Here is a 25,482-nt window from a genome sequence, read left to right on the forward strand (position 1 = left end):
AACAAAGCAACAATGAAGTGACTGCTCAATAGTGTTTTTTTTTGTGATTTACTGACTGTTCTATTAGAGTATATCGATCCGTACTATACACTCTGCCCATTTCTTGCAGGTAAAAGACACTCAGATAGTTAGAATTAGCATACTTGTTGTAGCCCAATATTTGTTTCTGAAATCCAAGTTTTTCAAAAAGCTGATGCGGGCATTTTACTCATTATTTCTGAAATTTCACATTCTCCAAGAAGGACGCGGGTGGTGGACCAGAAACATAATTACCAATTGGAGTGGCCTTATGGTATAAGCTATAAATGGCTAATATGAATGTCACAAACCCAGTGGTTTGCAGTCTGTTGTCCTCTTATAATTACACATGCATGCATGCATGCACTAAAACCCTTGTAGCTGAAAGACACCATTCACTGGTGATAAAGGAGTCACAACAACACACCAAGTAATAGCTCCACCACATTTACAATTATCCATCGTAACAGGACACACAGTTACTTGAATCTCACATACACACAACATTAATTAGCATGTAGACCTGTAGTGGGAACTGCTCTCCCAATAAAGGCTATAAATGTGGTTTGGTTCCCTCAGTAAACCCACACTAGGGGGCATCAATGAAATGACTTCTCAGTGATGCAGCTCCTCACAGTATACAGTGGCACAACAACATGCAATAAGTCTCTTCTTTCAATCTCATGGACCAGTAGTGATGACATACATATGTGTTGCATAATTAGATGTGTAACTAACCAGTCTATGGTTTGATATAGTGGTCTAGACATTGTGCTTCTAGTGGTTATATTATACACTATAAAATCAATGCTTTAATTGCATACTTAGCTAGATATACAGTTGCTTAAGTTATATATCATGCAATACTCAGTTTTACACACTCAACTAATGTATAAATTTTCACATAATTATATTGATGCATGCAAGGCATTTCATAAAAGTATAGTTATCCTATTTAGAAGCTTATAATTCTGCTAGGTATATAGACAAGGGTCAGACAATTACACTTAGTTATAGTTCTATGCAAAAGAGGTACATTTACTCACAAGATGTACACTAGTGTGCCAGTAATGTAACGTATGAAGTCATTTTGAACATAGATTTTAATCTGTCTGTGAATGCTATAGCCTGTAAATACAGGGAGTCATAAACATGTAACTATATATAGTTATATATATAGCTGTATCATTCCTGGCTGTTCCAGATATCAGTTCTTTTGTTAGCTAATTGCATGTAGCTAGATATATACTCACTGTTCTGTCATGGATCAGTGCATTTGTGAGTCAGACCTTTAGTCATGCAAAGGAGTAATGTGTAGCTATGGACCAATTGGACATTACAGAAACTTGAAAAGCTTTACATTTTCTGTGTTCATATATAGTCTGCTCAAATTTATTTGCTTTGGTGGTTATATTTGGCTAATATGTATAGAGTATTATCAAGAGTTAGTAATAGAGGAGAGGAGAGTGTCTAACACAATACAGAGCCTCTACAAATGATTTGCAGGGATCCAAAGGGATTCTCTCAGACATGTTAATAAGTGCACTGCACTGGTAGAAAAAAGAAATGTGATGATTGCACACTGGCAGAACAAAGAAACGTGATGATTAAGACAATCTTCACATACAGAATATACTACAAATCTCAGAGTTTTACAGAGGAATCCCCTGCAAATCATTTGTAGAGGCTCTGTATTGTGATATACACTCTCCTTTCCACTATTATTAACTCTTGCATGGTCATGCAGTATTATTATGTACCTACCTATACCCACAGGCCCATTTACTACAGAATATATAGTCATCTAAGAAACATATGATCTCCCCTTAAACCATACCGTCAGACTTCAGCATATATGTGTGATAGACGTGCAGTATTGATTGGCAAATCTTATCTAAAATCTAAAATATCAATTGAAAACACATTTTAAATAAATACATTATTTTGATAAATATACATTCTAGCAAATTCATAAATACTAAACAACTACATGAGTGTATTGTTTTAGTTAGCAGCTATTCAAAACAGTGCATAAATCATCACTAAGATGACCATTAGCTGCAGTGAATGATAGTGGGTGAAACTAGCCCCTCCTCCCTACAATAAAAAACAGTACGTATACACAGGATTGTCTGTCATGTTTATGCATGTGATGTAGTAGTCTTCTTCTATTGCAGGTAAGATTGTATGACTTCTGTAGTATAATTCTATTCTTCTGTGAATTTTATCCCATGCACCAGGGACCTGTGAGGAGGCTTAAGGCCTCTGAATACAGAGAGTCAGAAAATAATCTTGTTAGATATAAAAGTTTCTTATTTATAAATCAGGTGCAGACATTTTAAAGCAGGGTAGCAAATCCTTAAGAACAGCTGGGAGGTCCGGGATATTGCACCTCCCCCTCCAACTTGTAGAGTTGGAGAAGGTTTGGTGCTGTAGTAGATATGCAAGCTGAGAGGAAACGGTTTGATCTTGTCTGACAGAAGCAACTGGCACACTTCTATGAAATGAGCATGAATCAACTGCTCTATTATAGAGGAATAATCATTTCCAATTTTGGCTAGGTCTAAGGAGATTTAGCACCATCTAAACATTTGTCTTATTTCTATGGTATATAATTCTATTATTCTTCAAAGACAGGCTTTAATTACTACATGCAGGGATTTTATTCTGAGTGTCTTAGCATAGGTATAAGACATGTCCTTGAGGAGTGCTGTTTTCCCACAGATTTGACTTCTTTTGTAAAAAAGTGGCTTTGGCAGCCCATTTTTTTCTAATCTACAGATGATTATAGAAGACAGAAGTTATAATATATAATTACCGTATTTCTATAAATATAAGCTGCGAGAATTTTTTACGAGTTAAATTTTCGTGTTAAAAAATTTTCACCGGTGTCCTCAAGCGACGAAAATTTTTTAACAATGAATTATGTAGCTTTATTAATTCGTTAAAATTATACTGTCCTTTTTGTATATAGGAGAGGCAGAATAACAAGCAGTGAATCCATGGAGGCTGCACCCTGAGAGTTGTCCGCCGGTCACAAACTCAAGCCGAGTGGACAGGAGTGGAATTGCTGTAGCTAGCTCATTCCATGCAATTTACATATTCGTATATAGAGTCTATATATATATCAAGACACACGGTAGTGTGTCGTGCGGCCAAAGAAGTCGGCGCGCCACACCCGTGAGTATATTGACAGGAAGAACGAAAACGTCATTTTCACACCTTTGTACCTCGGTGATCACTTATCTGATTGGAACCAAATTTGCTACACAGTTGCCCGCCAGCCAGGGGAGTCTACATTCCAAATTTGAAGGAAATCGCTCCAGCCATTTCCGAGATACGAGCTGCCAAAGTTTCGTTTTTTTTCTTCGTCTTTTCGCACACTTGCAAAAATTGCTATAACAAGCAAACGCGTACTCCGATTGCCTTGAAATTTGGCACACAGAAAGGGAGTCCAAAGGCGAATCCTAGCATCAAATTTGGTACAAATCCGATGAATGGTTCAGGAGTTATGACCGATTATTCGTGTAAAACAAGATCGATTTGTTGTCACGCCTACAGGGTAAACCACTTCATGGAATGAGTTGAAAATTGCTATGTAGATGGAGTAACCATCGTAGGAGTGCCTTTTGGTGGTTTGAAAGGAATCGAGATAAAGACCATGGAGATATGACACAAAACCCAACCTGTGTCACAATTACGCGATCGATTTTTATGAATAAAAAAGTATTAGTTTTCACGCCTACTATAGGCAAACCGCTTAGAGCAATGAGCTGAAAATCGGTGTATAGCTGGAATAATCTTCATAGAAAGTCCTTGCAGTAGTACAGAAGAATCGGATTACAAACTACTGAGTTATGATTCGAAAGCCAACTCCGTGTAGCAAATGCGAGATCGAGATACTCTAATAGAACAGCTGTGGAATCGACTCCTGTTGGGTTTTCATCCTGGCCAGCTTTCGTTTGTGCTGCGAGCTTCATCAGATACATTACCAACTCCGTTAAATTTACGTCGCTGGCATATACAAACTGGTGCAACTTGTTCACTTTGTTTGTCACCTCGTCCAACTTGTCACCATGTGCTAAATGGGTGTCCTGTGGCTTTGCAGCAAGGCAGGTTTACTTTTCGTCATGATGCTGTTTTATTATGTTTGATGTCTGAGTTGCAAGCTTGTTTGGATAATGTAGAAATATTTGCTGATTTGGATGGCAAACGTGCGTCTGACTCTCCTCCTGCCACCATTCCCCCTGCTGTACTAGTGTGTTCTCACCGACCTGACATTGTTATATATAATGCAGAAATGAAATCTGTTGTACTTCTGGAACTTACCTGCCCATTTAATTCTCGTGCTGACCTTTCTGCTGCACGAGAACGTAAGCAGGAGAAGCCAGAATATCTGCAAATTATTGCTGAGCTTGACCGCTTGGGTTTTGTTAGTCATTACCACACAGTTGAAATTGGTTGCCTTGGCCATTACCTTACAGAGACAGTAACATCTATGAAAAGAGTTTCAAATCTGAGTTTTTCCAAGACGAAAGCATTGCTTGATAGAGCAGCTGCTGTGGCTATAACTTCCTCTCAGAGAATATTTTATGCACGTAGTAATCCAACCTGGACACTTTAAGTTAAGTTTTGTAGTTAATCAGTTATTTTTGTATGTATCCTTGCCATGCCTACGCGGATCTTATCTTTGTAGTCGCATGTGTCCGAGGCTCTGTATGTAATTTTGTCATTTCATCATTATTCTGATGGTTAAAAAAAAAAAAGAAAAAAAAAGTCACCTTAATAGAGCATTTGGCTAATTTATTTACTCCATTATAGAATTTTATTACATCACAAGTTATTCTGTAGGGAGTTCAGCTGCAAACAATTAATCTTATAGACAGTTCAGCAAGAAGCAAGTCACCACGTGGAGAGTTAAGCAAATATATCACTATAGAGATTCAGAACATTCAAGTCACACTGAAGAAAGTTCAGCTATAAACAAGTCATGCACCCTGTAGAGAATTCAGCTACAATTAAGTCACTCTCTAGAGAATTCAGCTACACAGAATTCAGCTACACACAAGTCACTGTGGAGAGAGTTCAGCTACAAACAAATTACCCTTTAGAGAGATCAGCTACAAACAAAACACTTTGCAGAGTGTTCAGCCGCAACAAATCAACCTTTAGAGTGATCAGCAATGAACAAATCAACACAAATTTACCTGTAGAGAGATAAGCTAGAAACGAATCACTCTGTAGAGAATTCAGCTACAAAAAATCACCCTGTAGAGACATCAGCTAGAAACTAGACACAATGTAAGGAGTTCAGCTACAAGCAATCACCCTGTAGAGAGTTCAGCTAAAACAAATCAACCTGCAGAGAGATCAGCTACAAAAAAAAATCACCTTATAGAGAGTTCAGCTACAAACAAATTACCCTGTAGAGAGATCGGCTACAAACAAATCAACCTGCAGAGAGATCAGCTACACACAAATCAACTTGTAGAGAGATCAGCTACAAACAAATCACCCTGTAGAGAGATCAGCTAGAAACTACACACAATGTAAGGAGTTCAGCTACAAGTAAATCACCCTGTAGAGAGTTCAGCTAAAACAAATCAACCTGCAGAGAGATCAGCTAGAAACAAATCACCCTGAAGAGAGGTCAGCTACAAAAAGTCACCCTGTAGAGATATCAGCTAGAAACAAATCACCCTGAAGAGAGGTCAGCTACAAAAAATCACTTTGTAGAGAGATCAACTACAAACAAAACACTTTGCAGAGAGTTCAGCTACAAACAAATCAACATTTAGAGCGATCAGCAACAAACAAATCAACCTGTAGAGAGATCATCTAGAAACAAATCAACCTGCAGAGAGATCAGCTACAAACAAATCAGCTTGTAGAGAGATCAGTTACACACAAATCAACCTGTAGAGAGATAAGCTAGAAACAAATCACCCTGTAGAGAGTTCAGCTAAAACAAATCAGCTTGTAGAGAGATCAGTTACACACAAATCAACCTGTAGAGAGATAAGCTAGAAACAAATCACCCTGTAGAGAGTTCAGCTAAAACAAATCAGCTTGTAGAGAGATCAGTTACACACAAATCAACCTGTAGAGAGATCATCTAGAAACAAATCAACCTGCAGAGAGATCAGCTACAAACAAATCAGCTTGTAGAGAGATCAGTTACACACAAATCAACTTGTAGAGAGATAAGCTAGAAACAAATCACCCTGTAGAGAGATCAGCTACAAACAAATCAGCTTGTAGAGAGATCAGTTACACACAAATCAACCTGTAGAGAGATAAGCTAGAAACAAATCACCCTGTAGAGAGATCAGCTACAAACAAATCAGCTTGTAGAGAGATCAGTTACACACAAATCAACTTGTAGAGAGATAAGCTAGAAACAAATCACCCTGTAGAGAGATCAGCTAAAACAAATCAGCTTGTAGAGAGATCAGTTACACACAAATCAACCTGTAGAGAGATAAGCTGAAACAAATCACCCTGTAGAGAGTTCAGCTAAAACAAATCAGCTTGTAGAGAGATCAGTTACACACAAATCAACCTGTAGAGAGATAAGCTAGAAACAAATCACCCTCTAGAGAGTTCAGCTACAAGCAAAACACCCTGTAGAGAGTTCAGCAACAAAGAAACCACCATGTAGAGAGTTCAGCTGCAAACAAATCACCTTATAGAGAGTTCAGCTACAAACAAATTACCCTGTAGAGAGATAGCTAGAAACTAGACACAATGTAAGGAGTTCAGCTACAAGTAAATCAGCCTGTAGAGAGTTCAGCTAAAACAAATCAAGCTGCAGAGAGATCAGGTACAAACAAATCACCTTATAGACAGTTCAGCTACAAACAAATTACCTTGTAGAGAGATCAGCTACAAATTAATCAACCTGCAGAGAGATCAGCTACACTCAAATCAACTTGTAGAGAGATTAGCTATAAACAAATCACCCTGTAGAGAGATCAGCTAGAAACTAGACACAATGTAAGGAGTTCAGCTACAAGCAAATCACCTTTTAGTGAGTTCAGCTACAAACAAATAACCTGCAGTGAGATCACCTACAAAAAAGCACCTTGTACAGAGTTCAGCTACAAACAAAGTACCCTGTAGAGAGATCGGCTACAAACAAATCAACCTGTAGAAAGATCAGCTACACACAAATCAACTTGTAGAGAGATCAGCTACAAACAAATCACCCTGTAGAGAGATCAGCTAGAAACTACACACAATGTAAGGAGTTCAGCTACAAGTAAATCACCCTGTAGAGAGTTCAGCTATATTTCAAGTCACCCAGTAGAGAGATCAGCTGCAAAAAAATATCCTGTGGGGAATAATGGGCATGTAATAAATATATGTATACAATTTGTATAATTACTAATAAAATCAAAAATAATTGAAGTATTAAAAATCTTCTTTAAGTTCTTTTCTTCTTCCTGTGATAAAGAAAAAAAACACATGGGTTAAAAAAGCCCCAAAGCCAGCCATAGGCCGGCTTTGCAGTATACAAATACAAAAAGAAGTGATATCTAATCAAAAACAGCCAAGCTGTAAAAAAAGGTGCGGCCCACAAAAAGGCCATGGTGAAAAAAGATGTGAAATCCAAGGTGGCGGCCAAGAAATGGCTGTGATGGTAGGTTAATGGTTACATTTTAATAACGACAATTTAGGTGAATTTTGTGCCGCTTGGTCTTGGCACCAAATTCTCCTGAATTGTTGTTATTAAAATGTAACCATTAACCTACCATCACAGCCATTTCTTGGCCGCCACCTTGGATTTCACATCTTTTTTCACCATGGCCTTTTTGTGGGCCGCACCTTTTTTTACAGCTTGGCTGTTTTTGATTAGATATATATATACTTCATTTAATGGGTCCTGTAGTAGCTGTGTATCATATGGCATGGCATCATTGCCAACGCTATCGCTGGCGGCGAAATCCCTAGGCGAGGACCCAGCGGCAGCTCTCCCCTGGGATGCAGGAGGCCATTCTTGTTTTATTAAAATACTGCAGCAAAGACGTATATACTCTTGAAACGCCAACTCCCCTGGGATGCAGGAGGCCATTCTTGTTTCAAAATACTGCAGCAAAGACGTATATACTCTTGAAACGCCAACGGGCTTTGCCTTTTGTGTATGCCTTCTTTTTGGTAAATTGATAATAATAACGGCCAAGGTTTGATCCAGGTGGCCAGAAAGCAGTTAACCGAATTTATTCAACTTCTCTAATATTATGTTGATAAAAAAATTTCGTGTAATTAATTTTCATCGGATGCTAGCTTCGACGAAATATTTTTAACGGTTTATAAATATAGAAATACGGTATACTCTATTTGACTACTTGTTAAAGATATATACTTAAAAAGTGCACACTTTTGAGGACTTCTAATAGAACACACATAAAATGTTCCTATGGGTGGCTAGCCACTCCATCCACCTCTTCTGGATCAGTCCCTGCAGAAATTTCATTAAAAGGTAGAAATTAAGTGAGGTGATCAGCTGAGAGTCAGCAGTTCAATGGTGAAGGGTTTGGGAAATGGATATGGAGGTCCCTGGTTCAAACACTAGACATACTTTTTGACAATTTTTCATACAGTTTTTAATTCTCACTGACTGTTTTATTAAAGCATTTAAATCCTGCAATTTTACATTAGTTAATGTTGTACTACTTCTAAAAGCCTAGCATCCAATTATTGCTAATCAACCATGCATAATATTTAGTTGTTATAAAACAAAGGATGTTAACAAGTTGCAATTGTTTCACGAATTGTAATGATACAGAAACCTGCAGCTGAGTGGGTATGCGCATTATTACATACTGAATTACTCCATCCATGACTGGATATAGGGTACAATCTTCAGGTAGAGTGAGATATTAGCACATGGTTACGACAGTGCACATGGTCAATAATAAAAGTGTATACGTGGCCAGTAACTGGTACTGGTGGTCAATAGTTATATTCATCAGTCTGTTGCACAGTGACATGTTTACAAAAAGGGACCACTTACATGAGGTAGCTCAAAGACAGCTTGAGAATATGATAAACCGAAAGTTTGCAAGACATTACAGTGAATTATAACTCAAGGGACAAAGTTGGCTGATAAATGATTGTGTCTACAGCTTTTGTATAGCAATTAGTTGCATACATTAGCTAGCAGATCGATCATATAGCTAATACATCCATACTGTTAATGAATGCATGTTTGAATGTCAGAGCAAATACAAGTATTAAAAACTTAGAATCCACAACAAATAGCCAAGCTGTGAAAAAGAGTGCTACTTAAAAAAACACTAATCCACCACTTTTTCACAGCTTGGCAGTTTTAGCTAATGCTATGGATACTTCCCCATAAACTGCTGGTTTTGGGGCTAGTTTATCTAAAGACACGATGATGATTACTATAAAGAAAAAGTTGCAGATTATATTGCGTTCAATGTGTTAACAGTTTTCGTACACTCTAATAGAGCACACATCATTTTGGACTACTAATACAACGCACCTAGAATGTTGGAAAATTCCTCACCAAGCATGCAGTTACTTCCATGCTAAACTACATGGATTGCTTACCCCTGGATTAGAAGTCATCATGGTACCTACATAATCATGATAGCTATGCTTCCCAATTATTATACAGCTAACCACAAATACGATCTCCAAAGGTACTGATGATGGGATTATTGCATTCACTCACAGCAACACAAGCCATACTTGCAGGTTGATTTGTAGCGATCCTATAGAGAGTCTCATCTTCACATGCCAAACAGTCTGTGTTACTGGGACCAATACAAGCTCTACATCCACTAGCACAGGCTGTGAGAAACAATGAACTAGTATTGCACACACACACACACACACACACACACACACACACACACACACACACACACACACACACACACACACACACACACACACACACACACACACACACACAAATACACTTACCAGAGCAGTTCCCCATTGAGTCCAGATATGTACCACTACCACAGTTATTACTAGTACACAGACTGGGGGCTGCACCACGTAGGGTCATAGGATCACTACAGGTTAGACAATGTGCTGGACTGACAGGTCTTGAACAAGTAGCACAAGAGCTGTCACACCCTACAAGTGTATTGTACTGTAAGTTGTTCTTTTACTTTTATCCTTACAAGATGGTGGTACGTCACTAGTAGCATCAAACTGGGTAATTGTTGTATTGCGGGAACATACAAGTTCAGTTGGAGGACAAGTGACATTAACTGGACCAAGAGGGAAGGTCACAACTGCACCATCAGAAGGACACAGTCTTGTGTCACCTGCATATTAAAATGTCTGATACCATCTAGTTATGTAGCAAATACAGTCATATGAACAAATATATATGACTACAGTCAGAGGTGAATCTATTGCAAGGAAATTTAGAAGTGAAAGAAAAGCTAAATTCTTAGAGAAAATTGCTTGATTTACCTTTAAACTGCTACCTCAACACCTATGCACTTGCTAATAGTTCTATATTTTGACTTTGTTTATTGCTTCTTAGAGAGGCCTTAAATTGAAACAACAATATTATTTCACTACAATTAACAATTATGTAAGAAGTGCCACTATATAGTACAGTGGCATCACTGTCAAAATGCTAAGATCCACCACTGTCACTGTAGGATGTTAAACTAACCGAGCCGTGTGACAGTATAGAAAATTCCTTGAGTACTGGTTTGTCTGTAACATTGTCTATCATGACAACGGCCATCTCGGCCATTAGAGCCGGTCACCAGTGGAAAGCAACTACTTGTAATTGGAGCTGTAAATATAAGAAATTCACTTCAATAAAGCAACAATCAATGCATCTTTTATATGTCATCTACCTGCATGTATACAGATCATGTCATTGTGTAAAACTGTAAACAATAGAACACAAACTACAACAAAAGATTAGGAAATGCTCTTGTGCTACTTTTTTTCAAAGCTGAATTTTCTTAGCTCATTGAGCATATGAAATTATTTTTCATTAAACACAAATAATGTTCCAACAGTATATTGTACATCGTTGTTGTATAGAGTTGTATACCTCCAGGTGAGTTGCAGTATCCATTAGAACCAGGGTTTAAAATGTAGCAGCTATCAAAGAAGTCCACATTTTCACAAAGAGACTGCAACAAAATAACAGTTATTTAACCAAAGACTAAGTACATAAAACGTACTTCAGCTTGATAGTCATAGCTACACCCATTAGCATTAGGAGGAGAACACGAGTAGGGGTAATCATTACAACCAGCAGTGCTAATATCACAACCTAATCCTGTACACAACTGTGAACAATTTTAGTATAATACGTATGTTAATGACACCTTTCCCCCACAGGAATTCATAGAAGTGAAGAGATTCAGCAACTGCATAATTCACTTTGTACCATCCAGTATCTTCCAAATAGTGGAGAGTAAAATTACTGATACTGCTGTAACTGTGGTGCATACATGGGTGAACTATTATGAGCTCAATTGCCAAAAATTCATAAAACATACTCAGCCTCTGACTCAGTGCTTGCAGCAATCATAACTTCGAAACTAATTACACGTGCTTCCCAATGAGAACTATACATAAACAGTCTAACTATTCAATAGTTTTACAATGGGATACTCACTTTGCAGACCCATCTCCTCCTTCATTCTCCAGTAACACTCCTTGTAAGTTGGGACAAGAATAATACTCACGAGCATAACTAAGTACCTAGTAACAGTCATATTATATTGTAAGATGCATTAACACATACTTTTGGTGAATTGATGGCCAATACATTTTGACCATTTACTCTCAAGGTAGTAGATCCATCATATCTGTTACCGTCTTCATCTATAAAACTGTACAGTATCGCTTTTATAGTTATGTATACATCCATACTTTTACACTTACAACTCATAATTACTACTGGAAAACCCAAGAGCATGTAGTGTTTCATGAAGTATTAACATAAAAATGTACTGGGTGTTATTGGACTCCAAACTCTACAAATAAAACACAATGACTGCTGTAACAAGTACTGTATGCACAACTCTGGCAAATAAACAGCAACTCACTCCAGCTAACAAATAATGTTCAGGACAAGAATTTATGATTGCTTGGACCACTGTTTGTTAATTTAATTTAAAACATAAAAATTAGTTTCTCTTACAGCTGATCTTATTAAACAATGAGCAAATTATATTTAAAACGACACTAATTTACTATAATTTACCCAGGACTTAGAAATATTTGGAGTACCATTCATGCACAATCGTTATGTCTCTGGCCCTGACAGCATGAAATACATTAAATATCTATTGCAATTACTAAACTCTATAATGACAAACCTGAGGGCATATGTTTGTATATCCTGTCAGTGGCCTAGAATTCATTTGATCATAGATACATTCAGAAGCATATGCCAAAGTTCCGCTATTGGAATCAGCTACATAGAGACATAAGACTCACTTTATCTACTAGCTAAAACTTTTGTAACTACACCAAGTGTAGAAGTAAGTGAAACCAGAGCTATTTGTGTGAACCAGCTGTACAGTTATGATCCACAATGTTATCTACAGCAATAACCACCATCTTGACAAGTTTCAACACAGATTTAAGTGATACTGAGAAACTGGAAACTATAGCACCCTTACCTCCAGAGGTGGTGGTACAATGATGTGATAGAAATGTTGGCATTTCTATTGCATCATCATCTAGCGCCTCCACAAGAATATTAGTTTTCTATGCCTTAGTAGTTAACAAACAAGTATTAGTTAAAGCAGTGTTATCTGAAATAAAGTAAAACCTTTAGGCTCTATTTCATGAATTGTACCACATAACATGCATGCACTTAAATAAATCACATTTCATAGATACTTACATTCATCAACTACACTGACATAGTAGATATAATCGGCATCCTCTCCAACACCAGCCCCACCCACTTGATGACATGTAGGATCACAAACTGTTATATTTCCTAAGTGTTCAGCTGGTACGGTAGCATATGGTCCACACATTGGTATCTGATAAGCTATACACTGGGCATTTCTTGTCATAGTACACATTGGCTTAACCACAAGATTTCCAGGAGATCTGACAACTGACAAGACACTCTCAAGGTATGTGATGGCTTGTTGAAATGCTCCTGATGGGTTAGTAAGAAGTGGTAGGTTAGTTGAAGAATTTGTGATGTTCTCCATTACAAAACGAACTGAAATACGAAATGGTTGGAATCCATCATTTTGTCTCTTGCTTCGAATTGCACCAGCAGTATCACTCATATGAGGGATAGGATAACGTGGGTACAGTTTCTGCAGAGCAAAAATTATTAACTACACTTAATGACCTGTGTTTACATACTTCATTGCACAGAAGCAACTTGAATAACTCAGTTAAATGTACCACATAATGTCAATTGTATATAGATATTATAGTGATTTTTTTGAAGTGGTGAATTACATGCAAACAAATAGCCCTAAGTGATGGTGTGTTGGTAGTAGGTTATCTAAGTATTTGATGTAGGATTACTGACGGGTGTCTGAGAATACATGAGATTGGTCTGAGCTAGGATACAGGATTTCAAGCAGAGATTTTGATCTGGTCTAGTACAACGACCAAATAAGATTTTAGGCTCAAACTTGGAAGTCCAGTTGGACTTTATACAAGGTATATCCACACCAATTTTCACATGATTTTGTTCAGCAGTTTACGAGAATGAGTGTCTGAGTATACATGGTGTACAAGAATAGATAGCTTACTCTACGTATATCAGAGTTTTGTTTATTATTGATTAACAGCTCTATGATGAATATTCATTGGGTGATACCAATGAACTTTTATATTTGGACAAATCAATGAAAATTATTTAAGCTTATTTCACAAATGTAGTGCCGGCATGAAAGATTTAGTCAAGCTCTCATCATATGGTGATTGCACAATGCCTTTTTCCAAAATAATGAAATGATCATGCAGACAGATCTAGAGGATCAGTGACTTGTATTTAGCCTGCAGCTGCCCCATATCCATTTCTTGTAATACTAAGTATGTACTAAGCATGGCGTGATGCACAGACTGTATTTACTTGGTTAAATGCCATGGCGTTTATTATCTTAGTTCATAAAACCAATGCAGTGTCTATTCAAAATTGGCCACCACTCGATGCTTGAAAACAATGTTTAAGCCTTTATTTTCAAAATTGATTGTGACACCACTCATACAATTGAACCCGGTGCAGCAGCATTTAACCAAGTATGTAATGATGATGCAAATTTCTACAGCAAACATGCATGCGTACACTCACACTAGGTCAAACTGTTTTAGTGTGTAGTAAGTGATTTTTCTTTCAAATTTTAGGAGGGGATTAGCTATCTCTGGGTGCCGGTCTGGAGAACTGTGCCTCTAGAAGCCTCATGTTTTGCCACTTTGATCATGACTGATAGCAAAACTACTAATACGTGGTGTTATGAGTACGCTTTTACAACTGTGAGGAAAAATTAGAAATTTTATATTCAAGTAGGGACCATAGAAATAAAAGGAAATGGAACAAGTGAGATCATCCACACCCACAGTTATGCTAGTAGACATTTAATTCCTACTATAACTACAGAGACTGAAGTAGGGATTAAATGTTCATTAGTGTAGGAGCATGCACATGTAGATGACACCTTTATCTATTGCTTTTTAAATATAAAATCTTCAATTTTTTCTGTGCTCCATCTGGAAAGCAATGTTGCAATTTCGCTCCACCCACTATGCAGCATTAAAAATGATGAACAGTACAACAATTGTCTCTACAATCAGTTCAGTTAGAAATTGCATTACGACTATCAATTACTAGGAATTGAATAGCCATTTTTGGTATACTCTACAGCAATTCAAATCAAGAACAGTATGAGAAGTGCCTCCTCTGCAATCAATTAAAAACTACAGACAATTTTTCATCTACACTGAAGCCACCATGCATTACTGCTAATCAACAGTTGGGTAGTATATAGCAGAGAAAAAAATGAGACATAAAGGAGGACAAAGGTAAGGCAATGATGCATGCACTGTAGCTACTGCAATTGGCAAAAAGGCAAGTCTTGGGCCAAATCAGCAGCAGCAGCAGCAGCAGCAGCAGCAGCAGCAGCAGCAGCAGCAGCAGCAGCAGCAGCAGCAGCAGCAGCAGCAGCAGCAGCAGCAGCAGCAGCAGCAGCAGCAGCAGCAGCAGCAGCAGCAGCAGCAGCAGCAGCAGCAGCAGCAGCAGCAGCAGCAGCAGCAGCAGCAGCAGCAGCAGCAGCAGCAGCAGCAGCAGCAGCAGCAGCAGCAGCAGCAGCAGCAGCAGCAGCAGCAGCAGCAGCAGCAGCAGCAGCAGCAGCAGCAGCAGCAGCAGCAGCAGCAGCAGCAGCAGCAGCAGCAGCAGCAGCAGCAGCAGCAGCAGCAAAAAAAAAACAACAACAAAACAAAACAACAAAACAAAACAAAAAAAAAACCAAGCTTGTAGCATCCACCATAGTCAAATTATGCTTGGCTGAAGACAGCATCATGCAGTTAGTTAGTCAGTTATTAAAAAATTCAGTTAAATAGGAAATTTTAAAATTCCTCGGAAGGTTTGGGGTCACTCTAAAGTTTTTGGGCTTGGTTATGCCTAGCCAATAGCATTAATCTGCTATGAAAGAAAAGGTGAGGCTGGTTTTTAGTTAATGTTTTTAGTGAAAGAAAGCCCAAACCTCCATGATCCCTACTGTACAATACTACACTGAGTGACTAACAATACTACAGTACTGCACTATATGCTGTTTTTAACATAATTTTTATGCACTTTCACTGCCATTAGAGAATCTAACCATTCTAACCATGCAGTACGATAGTACTGTATAGTAGGGACCACAAAGGATTATAGGCATGGCTCATGAAAAAACATCACCCAAAAACCAGCCTCACTTTCCTGACGATGATGAAGCAGTATTGGTTAGGTGAAACTAACCCCAAACAAACCTTCAGATCGACCCAAAATGCTTTCAACAAGTTGCTACAGAATTTTACAAAGAAAAATATTTAATGGAATTTTCTACTGATTGACTAACTGACTGATGCCTTCAGACAAGCGTAACTCAACAACAGCTAAGGCTTGATTTTTTCACTGTTTGACTTTGCTTTGGCCTGAGAGGTGCCTATTGCTATACCACAGTATGTACAATGCATTCTACATGGACTTACCAGTGTCTTCATTTGTGTCCCATTGTCATCTTTGCTGACAGTGAAAAGTGTCGATTTGGCAGTAGCACATGATAGCTTCCCTTTAAAACAGAAATCGTCCTCATTTTTCATAGTGGCTACTTTGATTGCAGAAGTGCTTTTCAAAACAGTTCTTGATTCATACTGCTGTGTAATGCATTGAACATAGCCGACAATGAAGTGTAATGGATACTTCACTTTTCAGATGATAATTGATATAACTGGGGTGTGTGGCACCATTTCTTTCTTTTAATGTGGTATGTGTGGGTTCACCAGTGATTATTTACAAAAAAAATTTGGAATCTTCAACTAGAGTAGGGACCATAACACAACAAGCTGGAGTAGTGCATGATATTAAATCACAGTAAATTAGAAGTGTTATATCCCTACTGTGCCCTACTGTGCAGGCACAGTAGGGATATAACACTTCTTATTGTTTTACCGATATCATACACTACTCCAGCTTGTTTCAGTACTTTTTACCGATGTGCTATATAGTCCCTACTCTAGTTGAAAATTCCAAAAATTTTTGTGTACTTGTAAAGTAGTATGCATATGTTATTCTCAGCTCTATCTAGTAGAAACACAGGATCTCATTATCTAAGCCCTCTTTGAAGCAACCGAGTTAGCGGGTTTACTAAACTTGCTATTCTACTGCCTACTTGTAGATGTCCTTAACTCCTTTTCTATAAGTTATGATTGTGAGTTGCATGTGCATGTGTCTATATTATATATAGCATGTAAATAATAGTTTTTAACTACTAGAGGAAATGCTGTCAAGATACGTACAAAACTAAATACGATGTATTATTATGTCTCTAACATACTTGACAAATAAAGTTTAAAATCATGCTCAAACAAAAGCAACTAAAGTAATTATCAAAGACGTGGGTAATTATGATATCTTTGTGTGAAAAGAAGTTAAATGCAACTGATCATGAGTCCAGTAGTGTATGTTACTAGTACAATGGATGCTTGGGTATATCTATTATTATTATTATATTGTTTAATTAGCAGAGCCTGCCTGGGGCATAAGTGCTAATGTACATTAAAATTAAAGTAATTGTATATTAATTGTTTGAAGCTGTCAATAGTTTGTTGGTTGATGATGTCTTGTGGTAGTCCATTCCATTCTGGTATTGTTCTTGGAAAAAATGAGTACTTATAGTTGTCTATTGATGTATGATAGTGTAGGAATTTTTGTTCATGATTAGATCTTGTAATGGTGACAGGTGATAATGTTGGTAAGTAGTTGTTAGGTATTTCAGTTAGGTTGTGGATAATCTTGTATAATAGAGTTAATCTTGTACATTTTCTCCTTAATTGGAGTGGTGGCCATTCTAATGATGTTAGCATTTCAGTTATACTATCTCGCATATTCCTTCTCCATGGTCGATTCAGGACAAATCTAGCTGCTCTATGTTGTATCATTTCTATTTTATTTATGTCCTTTAGGTGGTATGGGTCCCAAATTGCAACAGCATATTCCAGCACAGGTAAGATAAATTGTTTATAGCTTAGTTCTTTAAGTGCACGTGAACAGTTTCTTAAGTTACGCTGTAAAAAGCCGATTAGTCTGGTTGCCTTGTTGCATACATGGTTAACTTGTGGTCCCCAAGAAAGATGGTGATCTATTATTATTCCAAGATAAGAATGCTGTTCAACAACTTTGAGGGGTTTGTTTGACATGTGATAAAGAAATGTTGTTTTATGGTGGTGTTTGGATAACTGGAGAATGCAACACTTGTCAACATTAAATTTCATTTGCCATGTTTTAGCCCAAGTATTTAGTGTATTTAAGTCTTGTTGTAATAACTGATGATCATTAGGAGAATTTATTGGTCGATAGATAAGACAGTCATCAGCAAATAAACCAACAGTGCTCTGAATATTTGATATTAGATCATTGATATATAGTAGAAATAGTGTTGGTCCTAAAACTGTACCCTGAGGTACTCCAGAAGTGACTTTACATGGGGATGAGTATGTGCCCTCAACGACTACTTGCTGTGATCTGTTGTGTAGAAAAGATGTAATCCACTGGAGTGTTTTCCCTCGTATTCCGTAATAGTCTAATTTCTTCACAAGCCTGGCATGTGGAACTTTATCAAATGCCTTTGAGAAGTCCAGAATTCCAATGTCGACTTGTAACCTGTTATTTAATGCACGAGCAAAATCATCAATTGTTAGCAGGAGTTGTGATTCGCAAGAGCGTCTAGCTCTAAATCCGTACTGGTTGTTACACAATATACTATTTGTTTCCAGGTGTTTCATAATCTGACTGACTAAAATATGTTCCAACGTTTTGCAGACAACTGATGTTAAGGACACCGGACGATAGTTAGATGGATCATATCTTTTGCCTTTTTTAAATATTGGAGTTACAAATGCAGACTTCCACTCCTGTGGTATGTCACCAGTAGTCAAAGATTGTTGAAATAGGTGTGTAAGCATTGGTGTTAACTGATATGCAAGTTCCTTAAGTATTCGAGCTGGAATGTTGTCTGGGCCCCCTGCTTTGTGTGGATCTGTCTGAGATAAGAGAGCAAAGACACCAGGTTCTGTGATGGTTATCTCTTCTATGGGTGGATGAACTGATTCAGGTAATGTAGGTAAGGAAGTTTGATCTTCTACTGTAAACAATGATTGAAATGTACTATTGAGAATTTCAGCTGTATTGCTTGGTGTAGTAACTATTCCATCAGGGGTTTGTAGTACACTAATTCCGGTGTGGTTACGGTTCTGAGATTTGATGAAGTTCCAAAAGGGTTTGTTTCCTTTCAGTTTACTTGTGGAATTAAGAATGTTGGTAAGGTAGTTGTTATGTTGTAGTCGGATGGATCGGCGTACTTGTTTTTGAATGTTCTTAAATTGTGCCCAATCAGCAGTTGTCTTGGTTCGCTTTACTTTATTGTAAAATCTCTGCTTTTTCCTTATTAGTCTTTTAAGGCAAGGTGTCATCCATGGAAGTTTCTTCTTACTAGAAATATATTTCATTAGTATGCAGGTGTCAACAGCTTGTAAGAGGTTTTTACGTATATAATTCCAGTTTTCTTCAACAGATCTCGGGTTGGTTTCATTTAGTCGTAAATAATCTGCAGAAATGCTGCTTACTTTGTCACGGAGAGAGACCCAGTCTGCTCTTTTAAAACAGTGCACTTTCTTTCTAGGTTTGCTATTACAAGGAATACAATTTAACAGATCAACGATTACTGTATTATGATCACTTAAGCCGGAAACAGTTCTAGATTGGCAAACATAGCTAGGATGTGATATAAAACATAGGTCTAAAATATTATCTTCTCTAGTAGGCTCGGTAACTATTTGCTCTAATAAAAAGTCTTGGGATAGCAAAATTAATGATTCTCTAAATGCTGCTGGCAAATAAGATTCAATTAGACAACCAGAAGACCAATCAATTCCTGGGGAGTTAAAATCACCCCCAAGAATGAGTACTGCATCAGGAAACATTTGTTGAATTTGTTGTATACATTCAGATAGTTCTTCCCAAATTGATATTGGAGAATGAGGAGGACAGTAGAAGGATCCTAAAATTATATCAGGATGGTTCTGTACATGTACTTGTACCCACACTACTTCACATGGAGAATCTATTAACACTTGACTAGATGGAACATTTTTGTCAACTAATATGAACACTCCTCCACCATGACTGTTTCGGTCTTTCCTGTATGCATGATAGTCTTTTGGGAATACTTCTGAATTTGTAATTTCTTGATGCAAATGTGATTCTGTACCAATTAAGAAACGTATACTATGTAGGACTAAGAATGCTTCTAGTTCAGCGTGCTTATTTGTTACGCTGCAAAAATTAATAATTGCAAGATGTTGTAGCAAATTTTCGTTTGGACTACTGGTAGATTTTACAGGTGAACTACCACAGTTTATGCCTATAATGTTGTGACTAGGGATTGATTCTGTAGGGGTAAAATCATCAGGACAATAATTTCTTTTATCAGAATTTAGTCATTGGGAATCAGTGGAAGTAGTGTCCATAGTTTGAGATGGCTCAGGCTGAGATGTATTTGTACTTGTAGCATCAGAGGAAAGAGGAGCAAGCTGGCTAAGTTGGTTGAACTTTGAATTGGTGACTATGCCATGTGGCTGATTATTGACATAAATGTGAGCATTACGAATTTTGATAGATTTGCGAGAATAGCCTTGTTGGATAAGCTTCCATCTTTCTTTAAGTAGTAAGGATTCAGTGTTTCTCTCTTCAGGGGTCATATCAGGCTTGGCAAGTATAGGAGGAGAAAGCTTACCTTTATCATACAGGACAGCTTGAGCATCTAGTGCACGGAGAAACTGTACTAAAAGTGGTCTTGGGCGTTGCTGACTTGGTTTGAATTTCCCTAGTCGGTGTAAATCTTTAATTGCTGAGCTTTCGATATTGGGTACAGCTGAGAGTATGTTTTTAAGATCAGATTGTGATCTAGCAGGTTTAGATGTGTTTGGAGGACATTCTGCGATTCCATAAAATACTACATTGCACTTCCTGTCAGATGACCTTTGCTGATTGATGAGGGGAGTTTTAGGTTGGCTTGGGGGACCAGGCAATTGGTTACTAGGCAACATTGGCTGCTGGTGTATAGTTTTAGGATGGCTAGTCTGGTTCCCTTCTAGCTTGCTTATTTTGTCAGTTAGGGTCTTTATGGTCTCTTAAAGCACTGATTTCATTATATTGTTTGCCAAGGGTGCAGTGTGGACACAAGTACGGAACGGACTCACTTAGTAACTTCTCAAATACAGGACGAGTAATGCTGGCACAATGTCTATGAATCCACCCCTGACATTCCCCTTCGCAGAATACAGCGTCGTGACCATCTGTGTTTTCTCCAGGCTCTAATATGATGTTGTCACAAATTAAACATTCGATCTGGTTGTCATCCTGAGTTTCCTTAGTCTTCTTAACCAACACTGTTGTTAGGAGGAGTGTTATGAATGGGCTTTTTCCGTTTGATCTTTCTAGTATGTCGACTAGGAGTACTCATTTCATGTGTTTCGCGTGGTGACTGCAAAATAATGACAGAAAACACACAGTTCAATTGTTTAGAATGGTCGAACCTTTACAGGTACCGTTAGTGATTCTTAGCCATGGTACAACAGCGTAAACATTTTGGCGGGAATAGTCCGATGTCCGGGACTATAAGATTCTTCCTCGTCTGGCGTCTGCGGTTTTTTCTCGACGTAATTCTTCAATTTCAGCAGTACAGTTGAGGTCTGACAACACCAGAGGAGGACGAAATCACTGACTTTAGAATGGTTTGTTTTACTGACTGGATTCATTACATACTATCAAGAGTTCATAATAACAGTAATGCAAACTGTAGCTATTTCATTCATTTTAGAATACAATTTCAGGAAATACCAAGAGCCCACACAGAACTATACTTTGTAGCTGGTTGTGTACTGGCAAGTAAAGTACATAGTAATCCATTCCAATCCAGTCCATGGAGTATTCAGCTGATTGGTAAAGCACATCTTAGTGATAGCAGCCCCCGCCAAATATAGTGATATATAGTGATGTCAAAGAGATGAACACATGTTCACTCCCAATGGTTTTGTACTGGAACAAGCATGTTTTCATGTTGTAAACATGTTTGCGTGCCTGAATTGTCCATACTAAATGTATATGGGATATTTTAAAGCCTCATAACTCACTTGTTCTTGCTGGTACCAAAGCGCTTTTTTTTATTAACAGTTTGCATTTAAATGGCTTCACAGCGCTACTAAATGTTTGGGTAGCTGGCCCATGTAACAAGAGTTAAACGAGGGCTGAGGACTCAAGTGAACGCGAACAGACTATAATGGTTATCGCTGTTACAATATACAGCAATTAGTTATGGCCTGACTGAGTTTTAGATCTGCAGTGCAATTAAAAATTCATTGTTTATACTATAACCTCAGAATGCTGAAACTATGTAGTTCACCATTTCTTAGTTATATTCATTGTTACATAGATGTAGATATTTACAGCCCACACAATGCACGCACTACAGCTATATCAGAAGGAGTAGTTGTATGATTTCAAGTACACATATGCTGTCACAGTGACCCATTACTAGATAGCTATGCAGCTCAGTATAGATGCTATAGCAACAATATGGTGTCAAGGTAAATCCCCTTCTACCCATCCTTTGAGAAGTCCTGACCAAGGGTTAACTGGAAAAGTAGATAATAACATAAAATGTAGGAGAATCCATCTGGCATTGGAAATGTTCAAAACACACAACTATAGCTACCTCAGACGCATGTGACTGTAGCTATAGTTGTAGCTAGTAGCCGTAAAATACACAGGCCATGCAGACATGGCAAGGAAACTACAAAATAGCTACAGCTACAAACTAACTAACTAACACACAAACATTTAGCTAGGTAACACTCACGGAGATTCTGTCGTGGATGCATTTGTGAGACAGCCCTTCCCCTCTTCCGGCGTTACCAATCAACACGCCAGAGAGAAGACTTACGCTCAACAATAGCATCGTAGAATCCATTTTTACTCTTTCTGTATGTGCACCAATTCCGGGCGTATATCAAGTGCTGTTTGATGTTCTGAGTCTACAGGAACGTGATGCTTGATGTCAGTCGGGGCGCGCGCGTGGTAATAGCACAGATGGTATATTCTACGTACCCGGGAATTGGCGCTCGCCATCGCGGCATATAGACACTTCAAAGGATGAGGTGCTCAACGAGGCAATGCTGACAGCACCACAAACAAAGGCACTCAAGTCGGACGCCAATCCCGGGTACATAAGGCAGCTATAGTGCATAAATCTAGTTACTGAACCAAAAGTCGGTTCAATAACGAGGGGCGGATACAGGGGGGGTCAAATGGGGCTCTTGACCCCCTCTCCAAAGATTTTCAGTATACCAAGATCGAGTCGAGATACTCTAATAGAGCAGTCACTCTAATAAAGCAGTCACTCTAATAAAGCAGTCACAGTATTAGAACAGTGTGTAGTGAGCTATTTAAGGATTTTTATGTACTTTATCAGCTATAAATGCATGGTTGGTGAGGTGGGCAGCTATTTTAAACCGGCTGTGACTTTTTTTTTTTTTTGGTCTCACCTATCAAACCAGAGACAATGTAGTGCCTCAGTTCATTTTTGACCCCCCCTTTCCATAAGTCTGGATCCGCCCCTGAATAACCACTGCCTAATAACAGATCACTACATTTGTATCATGTCTATCGTGACAATTGTATCGTGTCTATACAGCTCTGTTCCCTCGTGAATTGACGAAAGTAAGACAAAGAGCGTCTGCATGGTTGGACGCTGTATTAGCACTAGTAATAGCATGGGTAGCAGTGAAATTGGGATAAATACCACGAGTGTTGTATACAACAAGAGTGGTATTTATCCCAAATTTCACTGCTACCCATGCTATTCCCAGTTAATACCATACTCGCTGCATATACGCATGCTGTGCATTAGCATTGCTATGTACGCAATTTGTCACTATGTATTACAACTTTTTCACTGCTACCAGTGAAATACGGGATAAATTTCACTGCTACTATTGAGACTTTTGTATGGGCAGTGAAACAGGTATGGTATTAAAGCGTGAACTACATGCATACTATAAACTTATAATATACTGCTTTATTATTATTATTATTATTAACACTTTACAGTGACCAGCACTGAAGGTCTACAACAACATGTGCTGCAGCCTTAGGATTACCTAACCTAGTTTCAAGGACTTAGACTTAATGACTTATACAGTAGCTGGAAAGGTGTAACAGAAAAGGGGCCAAAGTAAGGAAAAAAATCCCTCCAACCCCAGGAATCGAACTGCAGGTCACCCAATGTCTAGTCGGGGCCACACTCAGTCTTCCTCCAGGAGGGATGGATTTTCTTCCTTAATCCTAAGGTATTTATTACTAGACCTACTACTTGCTGTGGTTGCAGAGACCTCGGCAGAGGCTTGCTACTAATCTGTTGCTGCTGCATGCCGCTGCTGCTAGGTGCCTCTGCTTCTGCTGCTCCTTCTTCTGCTGCCATTGCAATATTTATGCTATTAAAGCTTGCTGCTGCTCTTGCTGTGAGTTGCTTTCGCAAACTGCATGCTGCTGCTACTGCTGCTGCTTGCAGATGGCTGCTGCTTCTACTAATGGCATGCTGATGATACTTGCAATTGGTTGCTATAATTAGGCATTCCAGTATCCGAGATTTTTTAATAAAAAAATTCTCCGTATATTCCCCAATAGAACCCTGGCACAAAATAACATCTCGTTGGGATTGCTCCGTAGTCCGAGCTCCAATGAGGATGAAAGTCGCTATGGGGTTTGTCCACACGCTGTTCATCATGAAAATCTTAGTTTTGTCGTGCGCGTTACATATAAGTAAGTTTTGTGTTGTTTCTTGTAATCTTTTCAAGCCTAATGTATGTAGAATACTTTTAAAAACGTACTGTCGGGTGGAAGGTAGTCACTGGTGCTTACTTTAAAGTGCATAGTTACTTCGCTCGGGTTAGCGATTTTCAGCTCCAGAGCAATTTTCTGATGGCTGTGTCATCAGCTCAAAAATACAAACCACGGCATAACAATGCCGTAATTGAAACCACAACTCCACCTTAGGTATTGTTGCATCCGATTGTGAAACCTCCACTTTAGTTGTTTATCTTTATAGGTTGTTAACTTGATGTTTTTACTTACTTGAGATAGCCACTTTCCTATGAGTATACACCATTGTATTGAGAAGTGTGCAATAGAATAGGTGAAATATATTTGCTCACCATGCACAAAGCATACAAAGATTGCTGAGATCCAATAAGATCTGAAGTTACTCTCATTACATGTACAAACTTGCAGCTAGAAGCAACTGCAGTTTCAAGACAGTCCAGATTGCTAGATGGCTTCCTGATTCAATTGTGCCATTTTCCCCTTTAAAATGTATGGGGAGCCTTGGAGAAAAATTTACCTTTTTTCAGTTTTTAAGCACTGTGCATGCCAAAGTAGCTAATTCCAACCCAACAAAGTATATGTTTCTGAGATCAGCAATCAATACTCTATCTATTGAGCATATAAAACGTCCATTTTTCCAAATTTTAAAAATTGGGCTGGAATGCCTACTATAATATTATACCGTTTGCCCTCAGCAGCTATTACTTGCAACTTGCTGCCACTGTGTTTTAGCTATAGCTACTGCTGCATGCTTGCAGATGGCTGCTGCTTCTACCAATGGCTTGCTGCTGCTAGCAGTTGACTGCTACTGTTTGCAGCTTGCTGCC

The 25,482-nt window shown here is 38.3% G+C and overlaps 1 protein-coding gene across 1 annotated transcript; it reads right to left on the minus strand.

Annotated features, from left to right (window-relative positions):
* Positions 1-1,978: 1,978 nt before the first annotated feature.
* Positions 1,979-22,771, minus strand: LOC136236160 (leishmanolysin-like peptidase). The gene is made up of 16 exons (XM_066026266.1): positions 22,635-22,771; positions 12,890-13,322; positions 12,357-12,454; positions 11,920-12,011; positions 11,780-11,867; positions 11,651-11,736; positions 11,532-11,600; positions 11,358-11,470; positions 11,211-11,308; positions 11,078-11,159; positions 10,685-10,810; positions 10,179-10,325; positions 9,973-10,131; positions 9,667-9,837; positions 9,595-9,620; positions 1,979-2,115 (listed from the first exon to the last, which is right to left on the minus strand). The coding sequence occupies exons 1-16, from the start codon at positions 22,743-22,745 to the stop codon at positions 2,038-2,040; spliced, it is 1,977 nt and encodes a 658-aa protein (XP_065882338.1). The 5' UTR covers positions 22,746-22,771; the 3' UTR covers positions 1,979-2,037.
* Between the last annotated feature and the right edge of the window lie 2,711 nt (positions 22,772-25,482).

The sequence above is a fragment of the Dysidea avara genome, chromosome 10 (assembly GCF_963678975.1).
Source record: "Dysidea avara chromosome 10, odDysAvar1.4, whole genome shotgun sequence".
Classification (NCBI taxonomy): Eukaryota; Metazoa; Porifera; class Demospongiae; order Dictyoceratida; family Dysideidae; genus Dysidea; species Dysidea avara.

What these genes read in the sequence shown, in the direction of transcription:
- LOC136236160 (XM_066026266.1), bottom strand. Translation starts at nt 22,745, where the DNA reads ATGGATTCTACGATGCTATTGTTGAGCGTAAGTCTTCTCTCTGGCGTG. An exon ending in ATACAAACATATGCCCTCAG is followed by an intron (nt 12,012 to 12,356) that starts GTTTGTCATTAT and finishes TTTTATTTGTAG; the next exon opens with AGTTTGGAGTCCAATAACAC. An exon ending in TCCAGTAGTAATTATGAGTT is followed by an intron (nt 11,868 to 11,919) that starts GTAAGTGTAAAA and finishes GATACTGTACAG; the next exon opens with TTTTATAGATGAAGACGGTA.